At 47.1% G+C, this 27,410-nt stretch overlaps 2 protein-coding genes across 3 annotated transcripts in view; one reads left to right on the forward strand and one right to left on the reverse strand.

Moving 5' to 3' along the window:
- The window catches only part of LOC311244190 (urotensin-2-like), a gene marked incomplete at both ends in the record, with an annotated part of 5,958 nt that extends 4,798 nt beyond the window's left edge, over nucleotides 1-1,160 (reverse strand). Inside the window, one exon of the mRNA XM_084333597.1 lies at nucleotides 1,052-1,160. Coding sequence (XP_084189723.1) covers nucleotides 1,052-1,160 — 109 coding nt within the window. The remainder of the gene's footprint in view (nucleotides 1-1,051) is intronic.
- A 13,639-nt stretch (nucleotides 1,161-14,799) lies between these two features.
- The window catches only part of ccdc187 (coiled-coil domain containing 187), an 80,888-nt gene continuing 68,277 nt past the window's right edge, over nucleotides 14,800-27,410 (forward strand). For both annotated transcript variants that reach the window (XM_084332742.1, XM_084332743.1), the window contains exons 1-2: nucleotides 14,800-15,155; nucleotides 16,401-16,536. In XM_084332742.1, coding sequence (XP_084188868.1) covers nucleotides 16,488-16,536 — 49 coding nt within the window. In that variant the 5' untranslated portion in view covers nucleotides 14,800-15,155; nucleotides 16,401-16,487. The remainder of the gene's footprint in view (nucleotides 15,156-16,400; nucleotides 16,537-27,410) is intronic.

Consider the following 27,410-nt stretch of genomic DNA (forward strand, 5'->3'; position numbering starts at 1 on the left):
ACCCTTTCACTACCACACTACCAAATGGTTAACCCTTTCACTGCGACAATACAGAAGGTTAACCCTTTCACTACCACACTACAGACGGTTAACCTTTCACTACCACACTACAGACTGTTAACCTTTCACTACCACACTACAGATGGTTAACCTTTCACTACCACACTACAGAAGGTTAACCTTTCACTACCACACTACAGAAGGTTAACCTTTCACTACCACACTACAGAAGGTTAACCTTTCACTACCACACTACAGAAGGTTAACCTTTCACTACCACACTACAGATGGTTAACCTTTCACTACCACACTACAGATGGTTAACCTTTCACTACCACACTACAGATGGTTAACCTTTCACTACCACATTACAGAAGGTTAACCTTTCACTACCACACTACAGATGGTTAACCTTTCACTACCACACTACAGATGGTTAACCTTTCACTACCACTCTACAGATGGTTAACCTTTCACTACCACACTACAGATGGTTAACCTTTCACTACCACACTACAGACGGTTAACCTTTTACTACCACACTACAGAAGGTTAACCTTTCACTACCACACAACAAAGTGTTAACCCTTTCACTACCACACTACAGACCGTATGTGAAAGGGTTAACCCTTTGGTAGTGTGGTAGTGAAAGTGTTTTAGCAGCACGGCATGAGCCGCAGAGCAGACCGACTGCAAAATTCGATTCAGGAAATATTAAAAGGGACAAATTGCTACGATCATTCCGTACAACCTCCCGATGTGTTTTAGTATTTTATAGTAGTTCATCTTAGTATTCACAGTGTTCCCTGAGAAACAGCTGCACTCCTGGTGGCACAATCAACGTCTTATACAGTCAATTCCTGAAGCAATTAACACCGGTCTCTGATCGTGACCCCCCCCCCCCCCCCCCCCCAGGCTGTTATTAATCTTCCCAAATAAAATGTGATTACCGGGGACACCGAGTTAATCAAAAGGATTGAACCGGTGACATTATTATCTCCCCCTGGGTCTATAATAGCGGTGTCGTCGTCCCGTTGTCGCGGAGACTCACCGGGTCCCGAGTAGGGCAGCTCCACTGAGTCTGTGAGTGTGATGGGGTGGGCCGACAGCGGACCAGAGGCCGCCAGCAGGAGGACAGTCAGGAGCAGGGTAGCCTTCATCTCCACGCTGATGCTGTTGTTGTTGTTGTTGTTGTTGTTGTTGTTGTTTGTTTGTTAGTGGCAATGGTGGACGTTCAGGTGATAGCCGCTTGGTCCTGCCGTAGGAAGCCTTCTTCTATCTGCACTATCTATCGGCCCCCACTGGGTTATATACCCCTCCGGTTGACCCCCCACACCCTGTCAGAACCACACCCCCACTCTCAATAACCCTCGGCCACGTCCAGAGTCCCAGCTGACGTGCTCACGGTGATGAATCGACGGTCACAGAGGTGACTTATGGGCCTCATAAAAGGAAAGACAAGCTCCAGGGGCAGCGTTATGTGTTTTACTGGCTCCTCGGTCTGATTGACTGAGTGTGTAAATGGGATCTAAGCAGGTGTTTGTCGGGGAGCAGGTGGGGAGACGGAGCAGGAGACCATTACTAATGTTTTTTATATTCTATGAATCTGTTGACCCCTCTTGACCATCCGAGTCCTCTTCTGCACTCCCGCGACACGTGGGTGGGTAAAAGCTATTGTTAACCATTTCACTACCACACTACAGAAGGTTGACCGTCTGTAGTGTGGTAGTGGAAGGGTTAACCTTCTGTAGTGTGTGGTTGTGAAAGGGTTAAACCCTTTGTAGGTTAACCATCTGTAGTGTGGCAGTGAAAGGGTTAACCTTCTGTATTATCGCAGTGAAAGGGTTAACCCTTTGGTAGTGTGGCAGTGAAAGGGTTAAAGGTATATTATGGGGGCTGTTCATTCAAAAAAGCGTTGCAATTTCACACCAGAGAGGCGCCTAAAGTGTGTGTGTGTGTGTGTGTGTGTGTGTGTGTGTGTGTGTGTGTGTGTGTGTGTGTGTGTGTGTGTGTGTGTGTGTGTGTGTGTGTGTGTGTGTGTGTGTGTGTGTGTGTGTGTGTGTGTGTGTGTGTGTGTGTGCGTGTGCGTGTGTGTCTGTGTGTCTGTGTCTGTGTGTGTCTGTGTGTGTATGTGTGTGCGTGTGCGTGCGTGTGTGTGTGTGTGTGCGTGCGTGCGTGTGTGTGTGTGGAGGTTCGATGGATCTACTCTCAAGCGTTGAGCACCGCTGACATTTGAAGTCAGTGGAGAATCTGGACCATTGATTCAGATTGATTGATTCAGACTGATTGATGCACAACACACAGTGCTGGCCTTGTCCTGGTGAGATGTTATATCTGCGCTTTCACTTCTCCCTAGTCACGCGATAAAGCGTTCTTTACGAGCGCATCCGCGGCGGACGGAGGGCACGAGAGGAGAGGAGACGAGGGCTTCCTATTGGCCGAGGAGGGACCGGAGGCCGGGGGTCGCCGCTATTTAGGAAGTCACACTTTGCCCCCGCGCCATTTGTATGTTTATTAGAGGTCTGACGTCAGCGCTCTGCCTCTCGTATGATAATGGGGCATCGTAGAGGCGACTGTGACATTTCGTTTTATGGTCGGAAGGCCAGACACTGTTAGGTGTTGTTGTATTTCATGAAAAGCAATTAGAATTTATACACTGTGTATTAGGCCAGGGGCCCGGGGCCAAACCCCATGGGTCTCGGGGTCCGGAGCTAGATTGTAGGCGAGGACCTTTTTCTTTTTCTTTTTTTATCCACAAATAAACCCGCATTTCATTCACGTCACAAACAAAATCATTATTCCCCACCATCTAGCTTTATACGAATAATAAAAGTCAGCTTCTACATCTGGAGGCCCCACTGCCAATCAGGGCCCTTACAGAACTCTCTGCGCTGCCTATAGCTGAGGGCCCCACAGGGCCGTGGCCCTTAATCTGGCCTTTATAAAGTTATAGAAAGTGTTGTGCTGCTGCTGACTGAATGTCTTTAAAAGTAATAGCTGTGTGTTGCCAGGAGCTGAATCAGAGGTATATACTGTATGACGTGGGACCCGGGGGGGACATGAGTGAATTTGTTCAAAGCTGAAATAAGAAAGAACTTGAATGTGAACTTTTTACACTGATGACTTATGAAATGATATCACAAACAGTGTACACGGGGCCAGAGGTGGACGGGGCGTGCAGCTATTGGAGTGCAACAGGGAATTGCGCTGAGGTAAAATGCATTTGCTTTGTGTTTACTGAACTATATTATTAAATTGAACAAGGTAAGGAGCCTGTTCTTTCAAAAGGGCATATTTCACCCATGACATGATACAGCATAACTCTATTTCGTTCCAGCTTTTAGTGTAATAATAATCGATTCTCAAAATAAATATTTGTGTAGCGGCTTTTTAGTTTTAATGGAGTCAGATCCAGAAATGAACTGGTCAAAACAAAGCTGCAATTAAGCCAATTGAACTGAAGGTCAATGACAAAAACTTTACAGTATCCGTCTGACATAGCACCGGCCCTCAATCAGTATTTTGTAGAGTCTGTGGCCGCCATAGCCCAAAGCTTCGCAGTTCAGGACAGTAGTCCTAATCTACCATCTACACGTCAATATTAATGAACCAGCAGTCCTACCAAAATCAGTCACTGAGATAGAGGTTGCAAATATAATTAAATCCCTCAAATCCTCAAGAGCTAAGGATATACAGTATATGGCATGGACACACTCATGCTGAAAGAGATAAACTCCTCTATAGTGAAGTCACTGACCCATATGATCAATATGGCTTTCAATCAAGGGAGTTTTCCTAAACCATAGAAGCCTGCAGTTGTGGCCCCTTTATTTAAAAGTGGTGACCCTCTCATGACATCCAATTACAGACCCATCAGTATTCTACCCATAGTGTCCAAGGAATATTAAAAACTGATTGCCAAACAGGTCACTGACAAAATGACAATCCAAACATGGCGGCGGGTGCGTTGGGAGTGTCATCACATATGACTACGGCAGTACCATTATGTCGAGGTGGATGGAGAGAACGCTGAGGCGGGGACTTGTGTTTACACAACCCCACCCGTTTTCGGGTTTGGTACAGACCCTATTGTCAGGGTCTCCAGCAGTGACAGCTCTGGTCAACGAAATCCAATCTCTGTGGACGAAGCAAGCCATCGTCGTGGCGTTCTCCTCCCGGTGTTCTCTGGTGCCTGAGATATCGGGAGGGGGGGTGTCAGACCCAGGCTGGACCTGTCCCATGGGAAGGTTCAGCATTTTTTGGATCGTCTCCTAACTGTTGAACACTGTCAGGTGGGGGTCTGGTTCTCCTCCATAGACCTGTAGGATGCGTATGCGCATCTCCGATCTTCCATCCTAGGGCTTACCTACGCTTCCTTTGCAGGGTTAGCGTATGAGTACCAGAGGCTGCCGTTCGGTTTTCTCTGGCTCCCCGCATCTTCACCAAGTGCGTGGAGGCCGCACTGGGGCCTCTGCGTCGTCAGGGGTTACGGAGTGTATTCTGCCCTGACGACGTTCTGGTCCTTCGCGGTCAAGGTGGATCGTCAGGTCTCGTACCAGGCAGGTCTCTACCAGCCTGGGGTTTGCTGTAGACTGGAAGTAGAGTACTCCTCTTCCCAGTCAACGGTTGGAGGGCTATGGGGATCCCTCTCAGAGCGTGTTGTCAACACGCTCGGGAGGTTCCGTCCTAGGACGGTTACGGCGCTGTCTCACGTCACGTTTCCCTCGCTGGTGACGCGTCGGGCCAACGCAGTAGGGGGCAGCTGGCAAACCATGCTGCCCGGTCTGCGCTACGTTCAATGTGTTGGTATTGAAAGCGGTCCTTCTGGTCCTCAAACGGTGTTGATCAGGACGGACAATGCGACGTCAGTGTCGTATATCGACAGACAGGGAGGAGTACGCTCCCCCCGTCTGCACCAGGCGGCGGGCGGCTGGCTATGGGCGTCCTCCATCTGCGCGGCCTGAGGGCTCCCCACATCCCCGGCAGGGAGAAGGTGGGTACAGGTGTACTGTCGCGGGCAGTCCTCATCCTGACGGGTGGGGATTACGTCCGGACATAGCCAGGCAGGTCTGGGACCGATGCCGTGCCGCCTGGGATTCTTCCCCATACATCTGTTAGGTCAGTTGTTGGGACGGGTACGTTGAGGGGCGCAGGTTCTTGATCCTGATGGTGTTACCATCCGGAATGCGCATTCTCCCTCCACTGTCGCGCTTACGCGGGCAGATGACGTATGTTCCAAGTGTGGTGTAAGGCGGGGGGCCGGGACCCAGTCTCCTGCCCCCTGGATGCTGTCCATAGTTACCTCCAGTCTCTCCTTGATAGACTGTCGGCTTCGACGGTGAGGGTATATGCAGCAGCTATATCCTCCTATCATGAGGGATTTGAGGGGATGTCTTGTTCAGCCACCCTCTTGTGAAGCGTTTCCTGCTTGGCGCTCGACGCGTTAAGCCGGTGCAACGCTCCTTGGCTCTGAATTGGGATCTTCAATTGGTCCTCGTCGATTGTCCTTGGCCCCGTTTGAGCCGCTCGAGCAGGCGCCGTTGGAACAGCTGTCGTTCAAGACCGGGTTCTTGCTGGCCGTCACCTCCGCTGAACGCGTGGGTGTGCTTTGTGCTCTCTCGGTACGTCCAGAGTGCCTGTCTTTCGTCCGATTGCGGTGCCACTCTGCGGCCTAATCCTGCCTTCGTGCCTGTAAATATCCGGAGTTCTTCCGCTCCAGGGATATTGTGGTTCAGGCATTTCATCCGCCTCCTCACGGTAGTGAGTTAGATGCGGGCCTTCACCTGTCATGTCCGGTCCGTGCTTTGGGAATTACCTCAGCCGTACTCAGGACCTCGGGGTCACCGTTCAGCTTTTTGTCTGTCACGGTGGTTCTCATGCCGGTAAGGCACTATCGAACAACGCCTGTCCCATTGGTTGTGTGAGGGCATTGCCCTCTGCTACACGTTGGCTGGGCAGGATCCCCCTGGGGGCGTCAGGGCACACTCCACTCGTGGGGTGGCTGCCTCTGCCGCTCTCCTGGGTGGGGTTTCGGTGGAGGATCATGGTTCTCCCCGGGCCCCTTTGTAAGGTTTTACCTCATGGACATGACCGGGGGTTCTGTCTCCCAGGCGGTTCTGGGGTCTGTGGCCTTTCCTGCTTCCCGTCCTTTGGTAGGGTAGCAGGAGTGTGTGGGTATGGGCCACAGTGTGTTAGGTCACACGTGGTTCCGCCTGTGCTGTGTGTTCAAGGGGTTCTAGTTCCCTCTTGCTCGCACTCAGGTGGAGTTGACTGCGCCCCCCCTTCATTAGGAAGGCTGGGGTGACAGGGCTCCCCGAACCCCTTGATGTGGGCTTACGGGTCCTCAGGGGGTACATCTGTCGGGTCTCGCGTCCGCTCTAACCCATATCTCAATAGGCTTAAGAGCGGGACGCGATAAGCCAGATACGAAATATAACGATAGGTTATGTATATAACCTAGTTATATGAGTACTGGCTGAGCGTCCCGCTCTTAAGCGGCCCTGAGTTCCCTTTTGAGGGATCTTTTACTGGAACGGGATTTTGGCGAGGAAGGGTGTGTTGGTGACCATGGCCATGGTCTTATAGGCTACGCCTCCATAGAGGCGGGACCCGGTCAGGTGTGGGTGTACAAGTTGTTTTCGTGGTGGAGTACAGTAGGTACAGGAGATAAGGGGTATCTCAATAGGCTTAAGAGCGGGTCGCTCAGCCAATACTTATATAACTAGGTTATATACATAACCTATCGTTAACCTTTCACTACCACACTACAGAAGGTTAACCCTTTCACTACCACAATACAGAAGGTTAACCTTTCACTACCACACTACAGAAGGTTAACCTTTCACTACCACACTACAGAAGGTTAACCCTTTCACTACCACAATACAGAAGGTTAACCTTTCACTACCACACTACAGAAGGTTAACCTTTCACTACCACACTAGAGAAGGTGTGGTAGTGAAAGGGTTAACCGTCTTTAGTGTGGTAGTGAAAGGGTTAACCTTATGTAGTGTGGTTGTGAAAGGGCTAACCCTTTGTAGTGTGGCAGTGAAAGGGTTAACGATAGGTTATAACTATAACCAAGTTCTGTGAGTAATGGTGACGCTCAGCGTCACTACTGCACTATACTTCACTCGTGCACGTGCACTGAATAAAAAATTCCACAATGTACCTTTACATCCCAACATTCGTCTGGCCACACCCCTATCAGCTTACCTACATAAGCAGGGGTGTGGTCACCTACTCACCTCCTTCCCAAGCTTTCACCACAAGGTGAGATCAAGGGCCGCAGCGGCGTCTGATGCTGAGCGTCACCATTACTCACAGAACTTGGTTATAGTACCTATCGTTCTGTGTCGTATGGTTCTCGCTCAGCGTCACTACTGCACAAGGGAGGCTGCGCGAGAGCCATAGCCCGACAAATGTACCCCGCTGAGGCCCCCCACAACCATCAGATCGGGGAGGACCGAGCCCCCCCGACCCTCCCTAATGGAGGATACCCCCCCTATTGGAGGGTCACGGGAGGGCGACGGATCCGACCGTGCAAAGAGGCACTCAAGCAACTCAACGGACAAGGTGAGCAGACCGTGGCTTGACCCCACGACTACACACACGCACAACCCGCATGCCACCCGGGAACGAACAGAAGGAACAACCTCGTTACTGCCCCCAGAAAACACGGGGTTAAGAGCAAACCCAACCCAGTGGCAAGGCCGTAGCAGCGGAGCACGAAGGAAGACCCAGACCTACTGAAGGGACTGGATCCCCTGGAAAAAGGGGGCCCGGAGAGGTCAATGACGCCAGGCATCAAGACCCCACCAGGCGGTCACTTAGTGACACCGCCCCCCACATCGCCAGCGTATTCGGATAAGGCCCCTCCAAGAGCGGGCCCTTTCCCCCCAATAGCACACCGCTTGGCACACTGACCCTGCAGAACAGGCAGTCAGCATGGCCGTAAGCACACAAAAAAGGTTAACCAACGGAAGCAGGCAGCGCACCGGGGAAACCAGGCAACAGGCTGTAACCTGAGCCTGGAGCACTGCGGACGAGACAGGCACCAAAGGAGTCAGCTGAAAACAGCCGCCCCGGCGGAAGGGGCGTATGCTGGCGTTGTTGTTCACCACGACAAAGCCTCCATTAAAAAAAAACCACCCAGAGGGGTGGAGGCAGAGAAGGCTGACATGATTGGCAGACGTCATGAACGTGCAGGGGCACACTCAACCGGGCAACCCGGGAGTTGACACTGCTCCAACACACCAAGGAATCAACCACCCTGTCGTTACCCTATGCGGTGGTTGTTTCTATAACCCCTCAAGAAAAAACTCCAAAACACACCTGCGGCCATACACTGGCTATACCACAGTACAAGTGTTTCAGTTTTCAAAAAAGGGTTATTCCAGGCCTACGGGTCGATGAAACATTACTTCGGACCGGGCCCGGCGGCACGGGAAGCACAGGGTTACCAGAGGAGGTCCAAGACCACCCCAACAGCCCCCTCTTCGCCACACGTGAGAGAGGAGCGAAAAGAATGGAGAACCAGCCCTAAGCACACCGCACTTGGTATTCCCAGGCGGTCTCCCAACCAAGTACTAACCAGGACCGAACCTGCGTAGCGTCCGAGATCGAACGAGATCGGGCGTGTACAGGTTGGTATGGCCGTAAGCCATTACGATAGTGCAGAGTACAATATGTACCCAACAAGGGTCTCCATAGCGCCTAACCCTGTGACACCCGGACCGACCTGGCATTTTTCCCCCCGAAAAAAGCACAAGTCCCTCAGGGTACCAGAACAGCAGATCTGCATCCCCGGCGGACAACGGGTTAACTGACCTGGACCAGCGTGACCAGACCAGTCCCGTGTCCTAACCACGCCGACATGCCCACTCCAGGAGAGGGGGTAGGTATGCGTGTCGATCTAAAACATGAAAAGAGGGCGCCACCCAGACGGTCCCCATTTAGACCGTGCTCAGTGGCCCACCCCAAGGGCGTGAGACCCCTCTACCTATGTTCAGATCTATTCCGTTAACATCCCCCAGATATGAACGAGAATTCATCGAGACAACCTAGTAAACTGGCGCTCGGAAGAGACAAAACTCCATCCCAGTTGCCCTATAAAAACGCTGTTTTAACAAGCAACCAAGGAGCACTTAGCCCCTGTGTGATTCTGTCACAGAAACACACCTGAGCCAGCACTATGTATACGTCGAGACCCAAACACATCAATGGATAGTCTAGCAAGACACCAAACATTGTTCCTCCAAGTCGCCTGGGAGAACGACATGGAGCCGTTGTGCTTCATGTACCTTCCTCTTTTTATTCAAAAAAGAAAGAACACAGACCGACATGAATCCCTCGTGACGCCGCTGAGGGTAAAAATTGTTTACATTTTTACATCCCACCACCCTCCCATAGGGAGGAGACGGAAATCCCCAGAGAGACTTCCCACGCGAGCTGTATAGATTGAAAAGAATATATTGCAACATTGAGCCATGTAAAATTTTGGTTTAGGGCTCTCCGAGGAGGAGGCACTGAACCAATACACACTCAATAATCGAATTGAATCGAATACACACACAATAGAACAGGACTCCTTTTTGAAGTTCTACTCACCTTGACAATCTGAGGAGGAGGCTCTGCACTCTGAGGAGGCTCCCTCACATGGAAGGAGAGTCCTAACTCACAGAAGGCCCGAGTAGGAGCTTCGTGAGGAGGAGCCCTGACCACTCCCTGAAACAGATCCATCATATGGACCTGAACAGCTCACGGAAGTCTTACCAACAGAGACACGCACAGTGACGTACTCTATGACGGGGGAATTTCTGCGGTGCACACGCCCAATATTCCAGGGCGTGGGACCAGGAAACTCCCTCCCCCCCCCCCCCCTCTTACCCTGTAACGTGCCGAACAGCAATGTGACAGGAACCTTGAAGGACAGGAGGTTGTAACCCCTGCCCGTCAAAAGGGGAGGAAAGGATTACCAGTTCACCCCTTTACGACCCCACACCCATGATACGATGTAATGACAAAAAAGAGCATGACAGAGTCACAGTCAGCTACATGAAGTGTCTAACAGCTTCACACAGCTCATGTGCTAACCTGCTATCTGATATTTACTAAGGAAAAAACACAGAATAGAGAGGGCCCCCTTAAGAGCCCCGGTACCAGACTTACACATGTGCTTCTGTGGCCAACCTAACCCAGTTGTAGATCACACGACACACACAACTCTTTATCACCACAAAAAATGGCAATACACTCTACAGAGGAACGCCGTTTTTCATAATGAGAGAATACACAATTCTCGATTAGTATCGGCCACAGGCCTTGCTAAGCACACACGAAAAGTGACCAAACAATCTTTTCTTTAGGAAAATATAGTTTCTCAAGCGGTTTTAGCACAACCCCAGCAACCAAGCTAAGGGTTACATCGTATCCCACCACACAGTGACACAATATATTGTAACAACATGTCTGAGAGGAGGGTGGGGAAGTCCCCAGGGAACCGGGGGGAACACCCCTCCTACCTTACCCTTAATACAGCCAGTTGAACAGGTAAACCCGTTAATATGTGAACACACTGTTCATTGTCATTACAGGCTGAGAAAAGAATTCATTCTTCACTCATATGTCACTGAGCATAGCTTTATAGGTTAATTTAACCCCCTTAGTTGTGAGTACACGGTACATGAACACACATGATGTTTCTCAACACAACAAACCAGATCATTTTTACATCTGTAACAAACAACCTGATTTGCATGGAGAAGCTAATACCAGTGACAAGACAATTCACACACAACTCGCGTCGTATCCTAAATGTATTGCAGCAACACCCGTTTTGGAAAACATCGTTATTACAAAACATTAAAAGGGAAGGAAGAAGACGCGTTTTAAGGTCTGGTCAGGACCTTCCTTACCGTGAGCGCAGACCACGCGAACTGCAGTCTCTAACAGGGCACCGATAGTAAACACAGCTTCCTGTGTTTGACGACACGGGCAGCGTCGCTGCTCCACCCCGCCGCTACGGTTCTCCTTGTTGACGCAGTCCTCGCCGGCCGGGCTCCCGGTAGGTTCGACTAACATCCTCTGTCAAAGATGACGTCGTAGTCAGAGTGTTTAAAGCATGTTATAGTCTCAGAACGTTCAACAGTGTAGCATTAAGCTAACAGCCGATCGGCTGATAGCCACAAGCTAACGTATACCAGTCTGGTAAACACAGCGAGCTAACGCTGCAGCTAACAGCTGCGCGGCTAACAGGTAGGCCACAACTAGCACGCAAGCTAAGCAGCTATCACCTGAACTCGTACACAAACGATATAACAAGCCACACTTCCGACAGGCCGCCGTCTGAAAACCCTCCTCACCTTTAAGAGAGAAGAGAAAAAGAGATGTCAACACAGTTTACAACGGTGATTTTACCAGACATCCGGCGGAGCCAGCACAAGTCCCATCTGGGTTGCAGCCGACTTGAACATGGATCTTCCGATAACAAACATCCATGCCCACATTTCCTCGTTAGGGTATACTCTCATTTGTATATGAAAGATGCGGCATACACGGTGATAGAGAAGCATCCACTCGTCCAGAGAATCCTGGGATCACCAGTTACTGGTCGTGGCCCACTAGTTGACTATAATGGGCTTCAAACCCAGATCCTCCGCCGTCGCCTAAGAGGCTGAACAGAGGACCCTAATCTGGGGCCGGTTTTCGTAAACATTGTCAGCTAGCCCCCATAGCACTAACAGACAAGTGGTGCTCGCAAGCAAACATTACTCACCCAACCTGGAACCCACCGCTTCTCACAACAGTCGGTGCATCCTACAGTCCAGCTGTGTTGCTGGAGGGTCTTACCCCATCCAGCCGCAGCAAGGAGGATTGTAGTTGGGAAGCATGTCAGCGCCGTGAGCTCCTAATACGAAAAAACCGGTGGAGGTGTAGAATGACCATCATCTTCCAGACACTCCAGTAACGAAGACAATATCGCCGTATTTTCTCGAAAATAGTGAGAGAGAAAATAAAGATATGATGTCAACGTATCTCTTGTTTTCCAACTTTCTTCTACTAACAACCTCGTCAAGTGGGGATCTACCGAAGGCACTTCCTTGTGGTGAAAGCGAAGAAGGAGGTGAGTAGGTGACCACACCCCTGCTTATGTAGGTAAGCTGATAGGGGTGTGCCGTGTGGCCAGACGAATGTTGGGATGTAAAGGTACATTTTTTATTTTTTATTCAGTGCGCGTGCACGAGTGAAGTATAGTGCAGTAGTGACGCTGAGCGAGAACCATACGACACAGAACCTTCTGTAGTGTCGCGGTGAAAGGGTTAACCCTTTGGTAGTGAGATAGTGAAAGGGGTTAAGTCTGCTCAAAATCTTTCTTACGTTCCTTTAGGCTCTTCACACACACACACACACACACGCACGCACGTGCACACACACACACACACACACACACACACACACACACACACACACACACACACACTATGTACAATGTAACTCACTGTGCCTTGTATATATTTATCTATTTTTACCTTATTTTCTAGCACTCGCTTGTATTTAAATATGTTTAAGTTAAGTATTGTGTGATTTTGTGTGAAGGGCGGACTAGCAAAGTAAGATTTTCATTGTATGGCAAACTGTCTGTTTAACTGTGCATATGACAATAAACAATCTTGAATCTATTATTTGTGAGCCACAGCACTTTTGAAGTAGTTCCCAGCAGCGCCAGCAGATGGCGTAAGTGAGTGAAAATACAGCCTACAGTAGGTCACTACAAAATGTGTAATGTGTTAATAGTGTATAGCCTCCTACTTCTATAGGTTACAAACGGGCAGGTGTAGTAGCTGCACCTTCAAAGGCTGTTATCAGGGTACAAAGCATGGTCATCTCGTTTTCAATGTGTGTGTGTATATGTCTCTCTCTCTCTGTATGTCTCTCTCTCTGTATGTCTCTCTCTGTATGTCTCTCTCTCTCTGTATATGCATCTCTCTCTATCGCTGTATGTCTCTCTCTCTGTGTATCTCTCTCTATGTCTCTGTCTCTATGTATCTCTCTCTGTATGTATCTCTCTCTGTATCTGTATGTCTCTCTCTCTATCGCTGTATGTCTCTCTCTCTGTGTATCTCTCTCTATGTCTCTCTGTATGTATCTCTCTCTGTATCTGTATGTCTCTCTGTGTCTCTCTCTCACGGTATGTCTCTCTCTCTCTCTCTGTATCTCTCTCTCCATGTATCTCTCTCTATGTCTCTATCTCTATGTATCTCTCTCTGTATGTATTTCTCTCTATCTCTGTGTCTCTCTCTCTCTCTGTCTCTCTCTGTATGTCTCTCTCTATATCTCTGTATGTCTCTCTCTCTATGTCTCTCTGCGAACCCCAGCTACTAGGACAGAGAGGCTTCGGCTCAGCTTCTTCCCCCAGGCCATCAGAGCCTTGAACACTGAACACTGAGTGCCACAGAACACTGAACTCTCCACACACAAGCACACATGAGCACACACACGACACGCTCGCACACTAGCAGCCACTTTAACATGAGCAAGCACACACTCATGCTGCACACGCCCACACTTATGGCCACAAAGGAAAGGTCACTTTAAAAATAGTATAGTAACAGTGTATTGCACTACCAAGGGACCTAGCATGTCCTCCATGCTCTGTAAATAACTTATGTACAAATACCGAGATGCCCCACCATGTTACCTGTTACCTGTTTATTGCACAATGTTGTTTTATTGGATTATATGTTGTACCACTGTATTGCACATCGTTGCGGGCAAGACCACCCGCATTTCATTGTATACTTGTATGCCGAGACAAATAAAACTCTTGACTTGACTTGACTATCTGTATGTCTCTCTATATCTGTATGTCTCTCTCTATATCTCTGTATGTCTCTCTATATGTCTCTCTATCTGTATGTCTCTCTATCTCTCTATGTCTCTCTATCTGTATGTATCTCTATCTGTATGTCTCTCTATCTGTATGTCTCTCTATCTCTCTATGTCTCTCTATCTGTATGTCTCTCTATCTTGCTGTATGTATCTCTCTGTATCTCTCTGTATCTCTCTATCTCTGTATCTCTCTGTATGTCTCTCTCTCTGTATCTCTCTCTGTATCTCTATCTGTATCTCTCTCTCTGTATGTCCCTCTCTCTGTATGTCTCTCTCTGTATGTCTATCTCTGTATGTCTCTCTATCTGTATGTCTCTCTATCTGTATGTATCTCTATCTGTATGTATCTCTATCTGTATGTCTCTCTCTGTCTCTCTCTCTCTGTATGTCTCTCTATCTGTATGTCTCTCTATGTATGTCTCTCTATCTGTATGTCTCTCTATGTATGTCTCTCTATCTGTATGTCTCTCTATGTATGTATCTCTATCTGTATGTCTCTCTATGTATGTCTCTCTCATACTCTCTTTTACAGATTTCACAGGGTTTGTCACCTCTAAGCGTGGTCCACCAACTGTGGTCTGAAATTATCAGTGAACAAAGCATGGTCATCTCTCTGTCTCTGTCTCTCTCTCTGTCTCTTGTACTCTTGCTCTTTTATGAATTAACACATTCGTAAGCCTTCTTCTGATACTTAGAGATCCATTACAAAATGTTCCGACACTCACCCACACAGGTATATAGTTACCAGACCAGTTTGTTTCAAATGAACCCTATTATTCAGACTATAGTGCTCCAAGAACCTGGAGAACGCCGCCCCCTCTGGTGTTACACGGTATCTACCAGAAGCTGCTACACGGGAGTTGGAAGTGTGTGCGCTAAGTTTGTCCACCGTGGGTTTCCATCGGGGAGCGTCGGGGCTTTGTTTCATTGATAAACTACTCAACTGACAGATACATTCTGATGATGCATTATACAACTAAACCGACGTTTGAGGATATGCAGGATTTAACCGTTTGGTGACTATACGGAGAAAGGAAAGGGAAAAGGGGAAACGCGGGGAATTTCAATTGTACTCAGAAGTTGCTTCTCTGCTGCCGTGTTTACTAGTTGAATCGGCTCCGTGCGCGTACACTGGACAGCCTGCGTGCACACCCGCACACACCACTGGACAGCCTGCGTGCACACCCGCACACACCACTGGACAGCCTGCGTGCACACCCGCACACACCACTGGACAGCCTGCGTGTCCGACGAGCTGTGAACAGGTAGGTCACGAAAGTAATAATAAAGCGACCAGTGACTGAATTTGACAACGATTTTTTTTTAATGTGCCTTAATTAAAAACAAAGGTTTCCTTGTGCAACACACGTAATTCAATCGCAACGTGACAGCAGCACGGAACCGTAGCCCCTTTCGTGACTGTGATGCACCGAGTGAATCCACAGTCACTTGCTCCTCAATAGGAAACCAACCTATGTTGACCATGAAGGACTGGTTCTGGCCAAACCGTTCGTTATACAAGAATCACAGAGAAATTACAACGGTACTCACAGTTGCAGGAGGGTTTCGGACAGAGATACGGGATGGGTTGAAAGCTCGGCGTTGCTAATAAACATTTTAAATAATTTTTATAAACTGCTCCACACTGTATTATTTCCGGCGTTGGCTGCCACAACGCATGCGCATCATGCACCCAACGCCGGAAATAATGCTAGTGTTGACCAGTTTATAAAATATACTTAAAATGTTTATTAGCAACGCCGAGCTTTCAAACCATCCCGTATCTCTGTCCGAAACCCTCGTGCAACTGTGAGTACCTGTGACATTTCTCTGTGATTCTTGGTTAACGAACGGTTCGGCCAGAACCAGTCCTTCATGGTCAACATACGTTGGTTTCCTATTGAGGAGCAAGTGACTGTGGATTCACTCGGTGCATCACAGTCACGAAAGGGGCTACACGGTCACAATGTAACATGTATGCTACCGGCTCCAACAGTATTTATGTATTAGAATAATAATAGAATATAAGTACTTTATTAATCCCGAGGGAAATTCAGCACCACAATAAACAGTTAGGTAATAAATTTAAAAAATATATATATATATAAAAAAAACAGTCAAAGATACATTCTAAAATATACAGTAAAATGTAACATGTACAGGAAGATACACACAAGGGTTTATACAGTCTGGTGCAAAACGGATTATATAAGTAAAAAAAATAGTGCTCATGTCATGTGGATTGTCCTTTATCATGCTAGCTGTATCTGTACAATGATGGAAAAACGAAATGCATTATGAAACACGTCGGTTTCCATAATAATATAATTAAATTCGATCTTACACCACCCTAAGGGTGATTTATATAATTGCATAAATATACGAAAGTGGGTTAACTCATACCAGACATGGAAAAATGGAAGTTGTTTTAAAATGTTAACATATTCTCAATATGCTCCTAATTAACAGTTGTTGTGTGCAGAATAACACGAGTCCCTTTGTGTCCTCAGGCTGCCCTGTCTGTGTGCCATGAGGCAGTGACTACAGCCAGGGACACCCAGCGACAGCCGGGCACGCCCGCCCAGACCAGGACAGCCATGGCAGAGCTGGAGATCGACCAGTCCCACCTTCCACGTGTCCAGGAAGGTAACCACACACACTGACCAACCTCCAACATTTATAGACCATAATTGTTATGTACCAATGCCCAGTGAGTTCTACCCAAATGTAGAAGTGAAAGAAGAAGAAGTGTGTGTGTGTGTGTGTGTGCGTGTGCGTGTGTGTGTTGTGTGTGTGTGCGATGCCTATCTGCATCAAGAACATGTTTCCATAGGAAGTCTCGGCCATTCACAATAGTGCAAAGCATGATGTAGTAGGGTGTTTGTGTGGTGCACATGTGTGGTTGTGTGCTTGTGTGTGTGTGTGTGTCTACGCCTGCACATGTGTGTGCGATGCCTATCTGCATCAAGATGTTTTTATAATAGTGCAAAGCATGAAGTTGTGTGCGTGTTGTGTGTGTGTTGTGTTTGTGTGTATCTCTCGGTGTGTCCACGTCTCTGTCTTGAGAGACAATGGGAGGAGGTTGGGTGAACACACAGTGTAGACGACTCCCTCTGGTCTCATGGACTTGTTATGCATTCCCCTGAGTTGCTATCTACACTGAGGTCAGCTTTTCATGTAACCTCCGTCTGTCTGTCTGTCGGTCGGTCGGCCTGTTCTTCTTTCCTTCCCTTCCCTTCCCTATCAGTGCTTTGTGTCCAGGTGGGATATGTTATACTGACATGTTGCCTTGCCTTGAGTGTAGCAGATAGACGGTTATCGGCCTACCCTGCAGTAGCAGAGAGCTGGGTCTCGGCCTACCCTGCAGTAGCAGAGAGCTGGGTCTCAGCCTACCCTGCAGTAGCAGAGAGCTGGGTCTCAGCCTACCCTGCAGTAGCAGAGAGCTGGGTCTCAGCCTACCCTGCAGTAGCAGAGAGCTGGGTCTCAGCCTACCCTGCAGTAGCAGAGAGCTGGGTCTCAGCCTACCCTGCAGTAGCAGAGAGCTGGGTCTCAGCCTACCCTGCAGTAGCAGAGAGCTGGGTCTCAGCCTACCCTGCAGTAGCAGAGAGCTGGGTCTCAGCCTACCCTGCAGTAGCAGAGAGCTGGGTCTCAGCCTACCCTGCAGTAGCAGAGAGCTGGGTCTCAGCCTACCCTGCAGTAGCAGAGAGCTGGGTCTCATTGCAGACCGACGGGTCTCAAGTTCAAGTTCAAGCTTCTTTTATTGGTCATAATATGTATGTTAAAGGAACACAGCAACGTTTTGGGACATTTGCTTATTTGCCATCTACCCTGGAGTTAGACAAGCAGATACCCTTTTCTTCTCTGTGCATTGCATTAGGCTTAGGGAACAGCCGCACCGTTAGCCTAGCTTAGCGTCATTCACTGGAAGTAAGTGTGCCAGTGTAGCCTAGTTCTCAACAGTCACCAAATACACTCCAAATACAACTCCAAAACGTTCCTGTAAACATGTTGTGACCTGTGTAATAATACATTTTTAAGATTTGTGTGTAAAAGCAACGGTATAATAAAAAATGTAAATAAGAAACTAAATTACTGTCTTTTTACTATTATGTACCCTACTACTATGCTACTATACTTACTATTATACGTACTACTACCTATCATGCTAATTATGTCTATACAGCTATGCACTCAGAGTGTAACACTCGAGTGTCACTGACCCTTAGCTGCCAGAGGGGTACCCCTCCCTCCTGCTGACTTGTTGTTGCACAATCTGAATAAAAGCGTCAGCTAATTGACTAAATGTGAAGTGGTATGGGAGAATGGAATAAGATAAATAGAATGTGACACTACATACATATGATAATGCCTACCCTGCAGTACCAGAGAGTCGGGTCTCGTTGTGGACAGACAGACAGGTTTCGGTTATGGGGGGGGGGGGGGGGGGGGGGGGGGGGGATAATACCAGTAGAAATGTTACACAGTTAGAAATCGGTTCTACGGTAAACATTTAACCGGATGAGTACACAGAGTTGTACTCTGTAAGTCGACCGTTAGCTTTGACGAGCCTTAATGCCGAGCACATTCCTGTGTCGTGAAAAAGCTCTGTACGTGTTGTTGCACAATATGACTATTATACTGTACAATAATTGCACTGTTGTTGAGACCCAATGGCATGAAACGGGGCATTCCAATAGAAATCTTGTACTCCAGACAAGATATTTTAGATATATTAAAAAACGAATATACCGTGATGTATATTGTGTTATCGTCCAAAATTCTAAATGCATCATAATATGAAACTCTTCCCCCTAGTTTCAGTAGAGCAGAGATGATTGGGCAGGTCTCGGTATAGCAGAGAGACAGGTAGAGCAGACATGATTGGGCAGGTCTCGGCAGAGAGACAGGTAGGTACTGGACTTTCGGAGCGAAAGACCCCAGGCGGTCAGGGTGGGGGGTCAGACCTCCAACACCATCACCCTGAGCATCGGGTCCCTCCAGGGCTCTGTTCTGAGCCCCCTGCTGTACTCACTCTACACACACGATTGTGTGGCCAAGTTCAGCTCCAACTCCATAGTGAAGTTCGCAGACGACACAGTGGTGGTGGGGCTGATCTCGGACAACGACGAGAAGGCCTACCGGGAGGAGGTTGAGGTACTGGAACGCTGGTGCCAGGACAACAGCCTGCTCCTGAACATTGGTAAAACCAAGGAGCTGATCGTGGATTATAGGAGAGGACAGCAGGAGACACACACACCACTGATGATAAACGGGGCTACCGTGGACAGGGTGAGCAGCTTTAAGTACCTGGGGGTCCACATCTCAGAGGATCTGACATGGACAACACACATAGACTCAGTCGTAAAGAAGGCGAAGCAGCGCCTCTACCACCTGAGACAGTTAAGGAAGTTCAGAGTATCGGGGAAGATACTCCAGTCCTTCTACTCAGGAGCTGTAGAGAGCATCTTGACCGGAAACATCACTGCCTGGTATGGAAACAGCACGGCACAGGACAAGAAGGCCCTACAGAGTGTGGTGCGCTCAGCCGAGCGTACCACGGGTATTGCACTACCTCCCCTGCAGGATCTATACAACAAGAGGTGCAAATCCAGAGCCTGCAGAATAATGAAAAACCCCCACCACCCCAATAACAGCCTGTTCCAGCTGCTGAGGTCAGGCAGACGCCTGCAAACCCCAGCTACTAGGACAGAGAGGCTTAGGCTCAGCTTCTTCCCCCAGGCCATCAGAGCCTTGAACAATGAACACTGAGTGCCACATAACACTGAACTATCCACACACAAGCACACATGAGCACACACACGACACGCACGCTGTGCACGCTCACACACTAGCAGCCACTTTAACAAGAGCGGGCACACACTCATGCCGCACACACCCACACTTATGGCCAAAAGGCAAGGCCACTCTAAATTAGTATAACAACAGTAACAGTGTATTGCACTACCAAAGCTACCTAGCATGTCCTATATGCTCTGTAAATAACTATGTACAGATACCGAGATGTCACACCATGTTATTATTGGATTCTATTATATGTTGTACCACTGTATTGCACATCGTTGCGGGCAAGACCACCCGCATTTCATTGTATACTTGTATGCCGTGACAAATAAAACTCTTGACTTGACTTGAGGGCAGAGATGATTGGGCAGGTCTCTGCAGAGAGACGGGTAGAGCAGAGATGATTGGGCAGGTCTCTGCAGAGAGACAGGTAGAGCAGAGATGATTGGGCAGGTCTCTGCAGAGAGACAGGTAGAGCAGAGATGATTGGGCAGGTCTCTGCAGAGAGACGGGTAGACTGGTAGAGCAGAGATGAGACGGGTCTGAAGACTTGTCTGTGTTGCCAACGTTGTGCCGATAAGATAGGACACCAGATACACACTCTGTGGTTCCTGAAGGAGACAGACAGAGGACAAACAACCTGAACTCTTTATCTTTGTGTTGTAGTGCCGAAGGATAGGGGTCTGAGGCGGGGTGTCGAAAAGACGACGCTAAACGTTTATTCAACATCAATACAACATCAACACTCTGTCCGCTGGCTAGCTAACGGGAACTTAGTTTGCAGACGGGAAAGCAACTAAACAATATTGTCTGTGCGGAACCCTTATCCCCAACACATAGTTCCGTGGGTGAATTATGTTGATCCACCACAGTGTACTGTTCAGAATGATTCTTGAGGGGGTGTTAGTTATTTATGTGCTTGTTTTTATGCTTCCAAAAAAAATAAGAAAGTGGGGGGATAATTTTTGTTGATATCATTGCTTGTGTTGTTTTATTTCAATTTGAAAGTTTAATTTGAATCGGTCTTGTCTGAGTAGATAGATAGATAGATAGATAGATAGATAGATAGATACTTTATTCATCCCCTAGGGCCTAGGGGACATTCTCATAGCTCACACAATAGAATTATACAGACAATGACAGTTTCTCAGTCGGTCACAATTAGTCCGCATCATGAATAAAAAAAGTACACCATATTATCTACCAGTAATAATAATAAAAACATGATAAAATAAAAACAGGTGTATAAAAGCAGGTGTATAAAAACAGGTGTGGGTGTAAGTAGCGTCACTAAACATCAGGCCTGGGTGTGGTACAGCGTCAGGCCTTGGTGTGGTGCAGCGTCAAGCCTGGGTGTGGTACAGCGTCAGGCCTTGGTGTGGTGCAGCGTCAAGCCTGGGTGTGGTACAGCGTCAGGCCTTGGTGTGGTGCAGCGTCAAGCCTGGGTGTGGTGCAGGCTGCTCAGCCCATGGCGTAGCCGAAATAAACGGGGTCACTATAATAATACTAATGAGTCGGGTAGAAATAGGTTTGCATGCCTTTTTTAAATTTCTTTCTTTCACGGGAGATAATTCTCCACTCCGCTCTTGTTTTGACCGGACAAAGGACACACTGTGTGGCTTTGCATTTTCATGCTTTATTAGGCGCGGGGGCCGCGGGACAAACAAAAGGCGGCAGTAGTAGCACGTAGCGGACAATCATTAAACAATAGCAGCACTCGGAAGATGTCTGGTCAGCCTAATTTTCCCTCCTAAATCTGTTCGCTGCACTGCCCCTCTGCTTAAAGGTGCTGTAAGTGGTATTGTTTTGTTAAAATATGTTTTACAATAGCTCTACATTATGACAGCCAACACTGATAGTGTGTTTGGTCAGTAACATGGGTCTCCCAGTCCCTCCACTCTGCAGTAAACAGCCATCACTTATATAGAGTGTTTGGTCAGTAGAGATGGGAATTGATAAGATTTTATCGATACGATTCCATTATAGATCGGTCTGATTCTTTATCAATTCCCTTATCGACTCCTTATAAATGTATAATTTAAATAAATAAATTGGAAATGCAACAGAACTAAGCTGGTTAGAATAACAACATGCAACTTGACATTTCTGATTGTCATTTATTGTTGAGCCCCCACCAAAATGGTCGCAATTTCGAGCCCTTACAAATTTAGTGACTGCTCGGTGACACTCGTTCACCTTTTCCTGAGTCAGTTTACCCCGCTGTGCTAGCATGAAAGGATTTTCCTGAGGTGTGCAAGAACCACTAGCTGCAGCCTCAGTCTATTGTGATCATCTAAAATGGATGAAATGGGAGAATATTTATACAGTGAAAGCATTCGTTTTCATTTAGGTTTTCCTAGTCAAGGAATCAAATAGTCTGCTATGGCTGCATGCTTAGCGCTAACGTTATTGTTTTTAAATGCGCAACTGTCGGAAAAACATGGCATCGATAAGAGGAATCGATAGTCACGGAGGCATGCGATTCCAGGAATCGGACGATTAGGAACCGGTTCCCAACTGGTTCCGGTTCTCGATTCCCATCCCTATTGGTCAGTAACACGGGTCTCCCAGTCCCTCCACTCTGCAGTAAACAGCCATCACTGATATATTATAGAGTTGTCTGGTCAGTAACATGGGTCTCCCAGTCCCTCCTGCTCTGTAGTAAACAGACATCACTGATATAGTATGTCTGGTCAGTAACATGGGTCTCCCAGTCCCTCCTGCTCTGTAGTAAACAGACATCACTGATACAGAGTGTCTGGTCAGTAACATGGGTCACCCAGTCCCTCCACTCTGCAGTAAACAGCCATCACTGATATAGAGTGTCTGGTCAGTAACATGGGTCTCCCAGTCCCTCCTGCTCTGTAGTAAACAGACATCACTGATACAGAGTGTCTGGTCAGTAACATGGGTCTCCCAGTCCCTCCGCTCTGCAGTAAACAGCCATCACTGATATAGAGTGTCTGGTCAGTAACATGGGTCTCCCAGTCCCTCCTGCTCTGTAGTAAACAGACATCACTGATACAGAGTGTCTGGTCAGTAACATGGGTCTCCCAGTCCATCCGCTCTGCAGTAAACAGACATCACTGATACAGAGTGTCTGGTCAGTAACATGGGTCTCCCAGTCCCTCCGCTCTGCAGTAAACAGCCATCACTGATATAGAGTGTCTGGTCAGTAACATGGGTCTCCCAGTCCCTCCACTCTGCAGTAAACAGACATCACTGATATAGAGTGTCTGGTCAGTAACATGGGTATCCCAGTCCCTCCACTCTGCAGTAAACAGAACACATTTTCTGCTATCCCTTCCCACTTCATCCAATCAGGAGAAAGAACCCTAGATATTTTTCCTTATTTCAAGAAATCTTGCCAAGCCAAATGAGCTTTACTGCCCTGGTAGATTATTTGACTTGTTTCAAGGACACATTTGCTTAAAACTAGTTTTCAGACAATTTTTTTGCAGTGTGGACTTCTCTCTCCTGATTGGATCAAGTAAGAATGGGATACCAGAACATGTATTTTGTGTTTACTGCAGAGTGCAGGGACTGAGGGAGACCCATGTCACTGACCAAACATTCTGTACAGTATCAGTGATGTCGGAATGTAGAGCTATTATTTTAACACATAGGCCACTTATTCTAACACAAAAAAAACAACAACACTTACAGCACCTTTTAACTTTACCCTCAAACACTGAGGGTTATTTATCTGGCGCCACCGGTGGTATTTACGCTTCACTCTCCCCACAGAGCCGTGGTTCCCAGTGTCCTCTCTCTCTTCGCCTCCCTGTCTGTGAATCCTGGCCAAGTTCACTGGCTTTGTTTGCACACTGCCCCCCCCCCCCTTATCTGTTCCTGTGTTTTATTTCTTTCCTTCTTCCTCTCTGGCTGCTCCTGATATAGCTCTCCAAGGGAAGGCAGCTCCCTGGGGAATTCCCCCCCCCCCCTCCCCCCACTCCTAATTTCACTCTCGCACCACAGTGACCCTGAGAGAGAGAGAGAGCCCCACTAACGACCCCGACGGCGAGAGCTGAGGGATGGACACTTTTTGCGGCGAAAGCATTTTAGTCCAAACTAGGGATGCACCGATCCGATATTGATATCTGATATCGGCCCCGATATGACTAAAATAGCTAGATCGGGTATCGGAGACAATTTTAATATCTTACCTGTATATATTATCTTTTTTGAAGAAATTAAAAAAAAATATATTTTAATAATAAATCAGTACATTTATATCTATGTGTTAATTTGTTACATTTTGTTTCACTAAGTTAGGAAAGTAATTTTTTTTAAGTCGAGCCTGATTGTTGCCTTGCACAAAAGAATGATCCCAGTCTCTTCCTCACAGTGAGGCATACAGTTTATTAATTGAACAATGGGTATCGGATCGGTACTCGGTATCGGCCGATACCCAAAGCCCAGGTATCGGTATCGGTACTGAAAAAGTCGGATCAGTGTATCCCTAGTCCAAACAGTGCGGGCCGAGAGAAGCCGCGTAGAATAAGTCCAGGCTTTTCGAGGAGAGTGGGAGCGTGTGGGTGCTGCTGCTTGGTGTGGGATTTTTTTTCCCTTTTGGTGCCTAAAATAGAAGCCATGTCATTTTCTCCCTCCTCCAGGGCCTTTGTCTGTCCGTCACGCTGACACCTCTGCTCTCCGAGTGGGCAGAGCGATAACGGAGCAGGGTCTGCGTTTCATCCGTCACTCCGTCACACCACATTCCGTCCTTCGGATGAGACGCTAAACCGAGGTCCTGACTGAATTCGGTCGTTAAAGAACCCAGGACGACCTATCGTAAAAGCTAGGGGGTTCCCCGACGTTCCTGGTCAAATTCCCAATCAGGTGTCTGACATCAAGGCCACCTAATCATCCCTCTCCCCCCTTAATTGGCTGATATCAATCCCTGTCTCCTGAGCGACTGGGGTCGAAACCTCAGATGGGCTGTTCAAAGGGGATCCCCCATCAGGGTGTCGGTGATATATGGTTTTGCTTTGGATGGAGAATAGAACAAGAGAATAATTGTTGGTATGTATATGCATATATACATGTAATATAAACACTAGGGCTGTCTTAAATACTTCAAAGCTTCGTTCGATGGCACAAGCTTTGAACATAAAAAAAAAGCGAAGTAAAAAAAAAAATATATATATATATATATATATATATTATTTTTTTGCCTCCAAAATCTTGCGCCTCCATACCAATGAAACGAAAGTAAGCGGCGCCTCGACTCCCCCTCTCTACAACAAGCACGTGGAGATTATCTGTGTTGAAAACAACAAGGACATGTGCAGCAGACATGTCGACGAAGAAGTCAACAGACATGTGGTTACACTTTAAAATATGCAAAGACAATGCCCAAAAAGCAGAGTGCCTCTACAACAGCTTTGTCAAATCACCTAAAAAACGTAAGTATCGTTGTACACAACGGCGACGCCACACAAAACATTAACACATTGGGGACGAACCACGGATAAATCCGTGTTTCGAATCCATGCTTAAGGGACCAACCACGGATATCTCCGTGGCAAGGTTGTTTTGGCTTTTATTCCATTTTAATAACCTATTCAAGGTCGCTGAGCTGCACTGCAGATGTACCCTACTCTTTGAATTCTAAAAAGTGCATTACCGGCCAGATCCTCTTAGGGGCGCTGTATCGATAATGCAGTGTTCCCTGTGGCAGAAGTTGTCTTTTTTTTTCTGGATTTCCAATGTCATTTTCTACTCACCTGAAGCGATCCCTATATCCTGTTGCACGTAATACGTTTTGGATCGTGGATTTCACGATGCAGTAAAGGAATTTATCATCAGCCAATGGACATATCGATCTACCAGATGGCGATCGATAACTGGGAAATGCTCGGGGTGATCCAACCGGCCCACGGTAAGATCTTTTTCACGTAAATTACACGCTGATCAAGCATTGTTTTGATAGCCATCCACTCGATCAATGAATGAGGCTAATGAGGCTAACGCGGTTATTGGTAATCAATAATCAGAAACGACATCCCCCGCGCCCCCCCTTTCATGCATTCGTGCTGGTGGACCATCATACAGATCATATCGCTGCTGTCGGGACAAAACCTCATAACTCCAAAAACCCAACTTTTCAGCAGATGAAAAAAACTAACACAGATTTGAGGGTGAATAGAGTTAGGAGGTTTAGACAGATGATCGGTTTAATGCTTTCCCATTGTTTAAACTTTGTAAAACCCACACACACATATGGAGGATGATCTACGGAGTTGATTTATATAATAAAAAAAAAATAAAAAAATTTAGTTATGAGGTTTTGTCCCGACAGCAGCGATATGCAGTTTGAGTTTTAGCTTTAGCTTCTCTATAGCCGAAATGCCATTGGCTATAACGTTAGTAGCTTAGCGGCCTGTATCTCGCCTTCCAGGAAATATCCCAGCCGAAATCCCTTATAACACTTATATTCACGGCGCTATAAAATGAGAACGTATTGCTGATTTTTTTTTAAGCCATTTTGAAGGTACGGTTTATGGTCTCAATTAGGGATGTCCGATATTATCGGCCGACCGATATTATCGGCCGATATCGGCAGTAAAATGTGATATCGAAAAATATCGGTACCGGTAAAAAAAAAAAAAAAATCTTTTCTTTTTACATTTATTTAACCTTTATTTACCCAGGCAAGCAAGTAAGAACCAATTCTTATTTTATTTATTGTCAAAAGTATGCATGTTGGTTTAATTCAACAACAAGAGATATGTAATGTTAATTTTTACTTTTTTAATTATCATATTTTGCACAGATAATGCTTACATTTAGAAAGCCTTTTGAATGCATCCAGTGAAATGATTAGTTACCTGAAATTATTCCGTTTTTTTGGGGGAAACCCTGCATATATCGGTATCGGTTGATATCGGAATATCGGTATCGGTAAAAAAGCCAATATCGAGCATCCCTAGTCTCAATTGACAATGAGAATGGACAGATAGCAATACTATAAAGTATAGATTTAGCTCTACAAACAGCCTCACGAACTATGCAAGTCTATTATGAAATGCTGGCCGTCTAGAGTGATATTAGACGCATCCAAGTGGCCGGGAAAGTGTTAATAAGGCTATGCCTATGCTGCTATGACTAATGTGTTACCAAGTTGGCTAATTTAATTGTAATCATCTGCTTTTGTAGGTGCATTGTCTGATATAAATGATAAATTAAATATAATATAATTGTTTGCTTGATAGACGAAGGTTGCAACATAATTATGTAATGTCATGTCGTTGGCTGTGAGAGCAGCCCCACTGCACCCAGGCAGCGCAGCCGAGTGAAACCTTGTTGGCTGCATCCAGTGATGTACCTGAACGCGTTCAATGAACGATCGTTTGTGAACGCGTTCGTATTTTGGGCGAACGGGAACTGAGCGGATGTTTTTCCCCCTAAATGAACGTAATTGAGAACGCGTTCATTCTCAGCACTGTATAACGGCGTTCAAAAGTGCGTTCATTCTCAGCACTATATTATAACGGCGTTCAAACGTGTGCCAGATTTCATATGCCTTTCAGCCGAAAACCCAGTTAAAACACTCGCACTTTCAGAAGGCACTGCACCCGCTCAGAGTCAGACTCTAAGCGGCGTCGGTGTATGAGCATTTAAAAGAGTTTTAGTCAAAGTCAGTAAATGTTTTGCACTATGAATATTGAACTTTGAGGTACAACCTTAGTTTCATACCTCAGCCTGGTTCCTACCTC

The sequence above is a fragment of the Notolepis coatsorum genome, assembly GCF_963971535.1.
Source record: "Notolepis coatsorum genome assembly, chromosome: 17".
Taxonomy (NCBI): Eukaryota; Metazoa; Chordata; class Actinopteri; order Aulopiformes; family Paralepididae; genus Notolepis; species Notolepis coatsorum.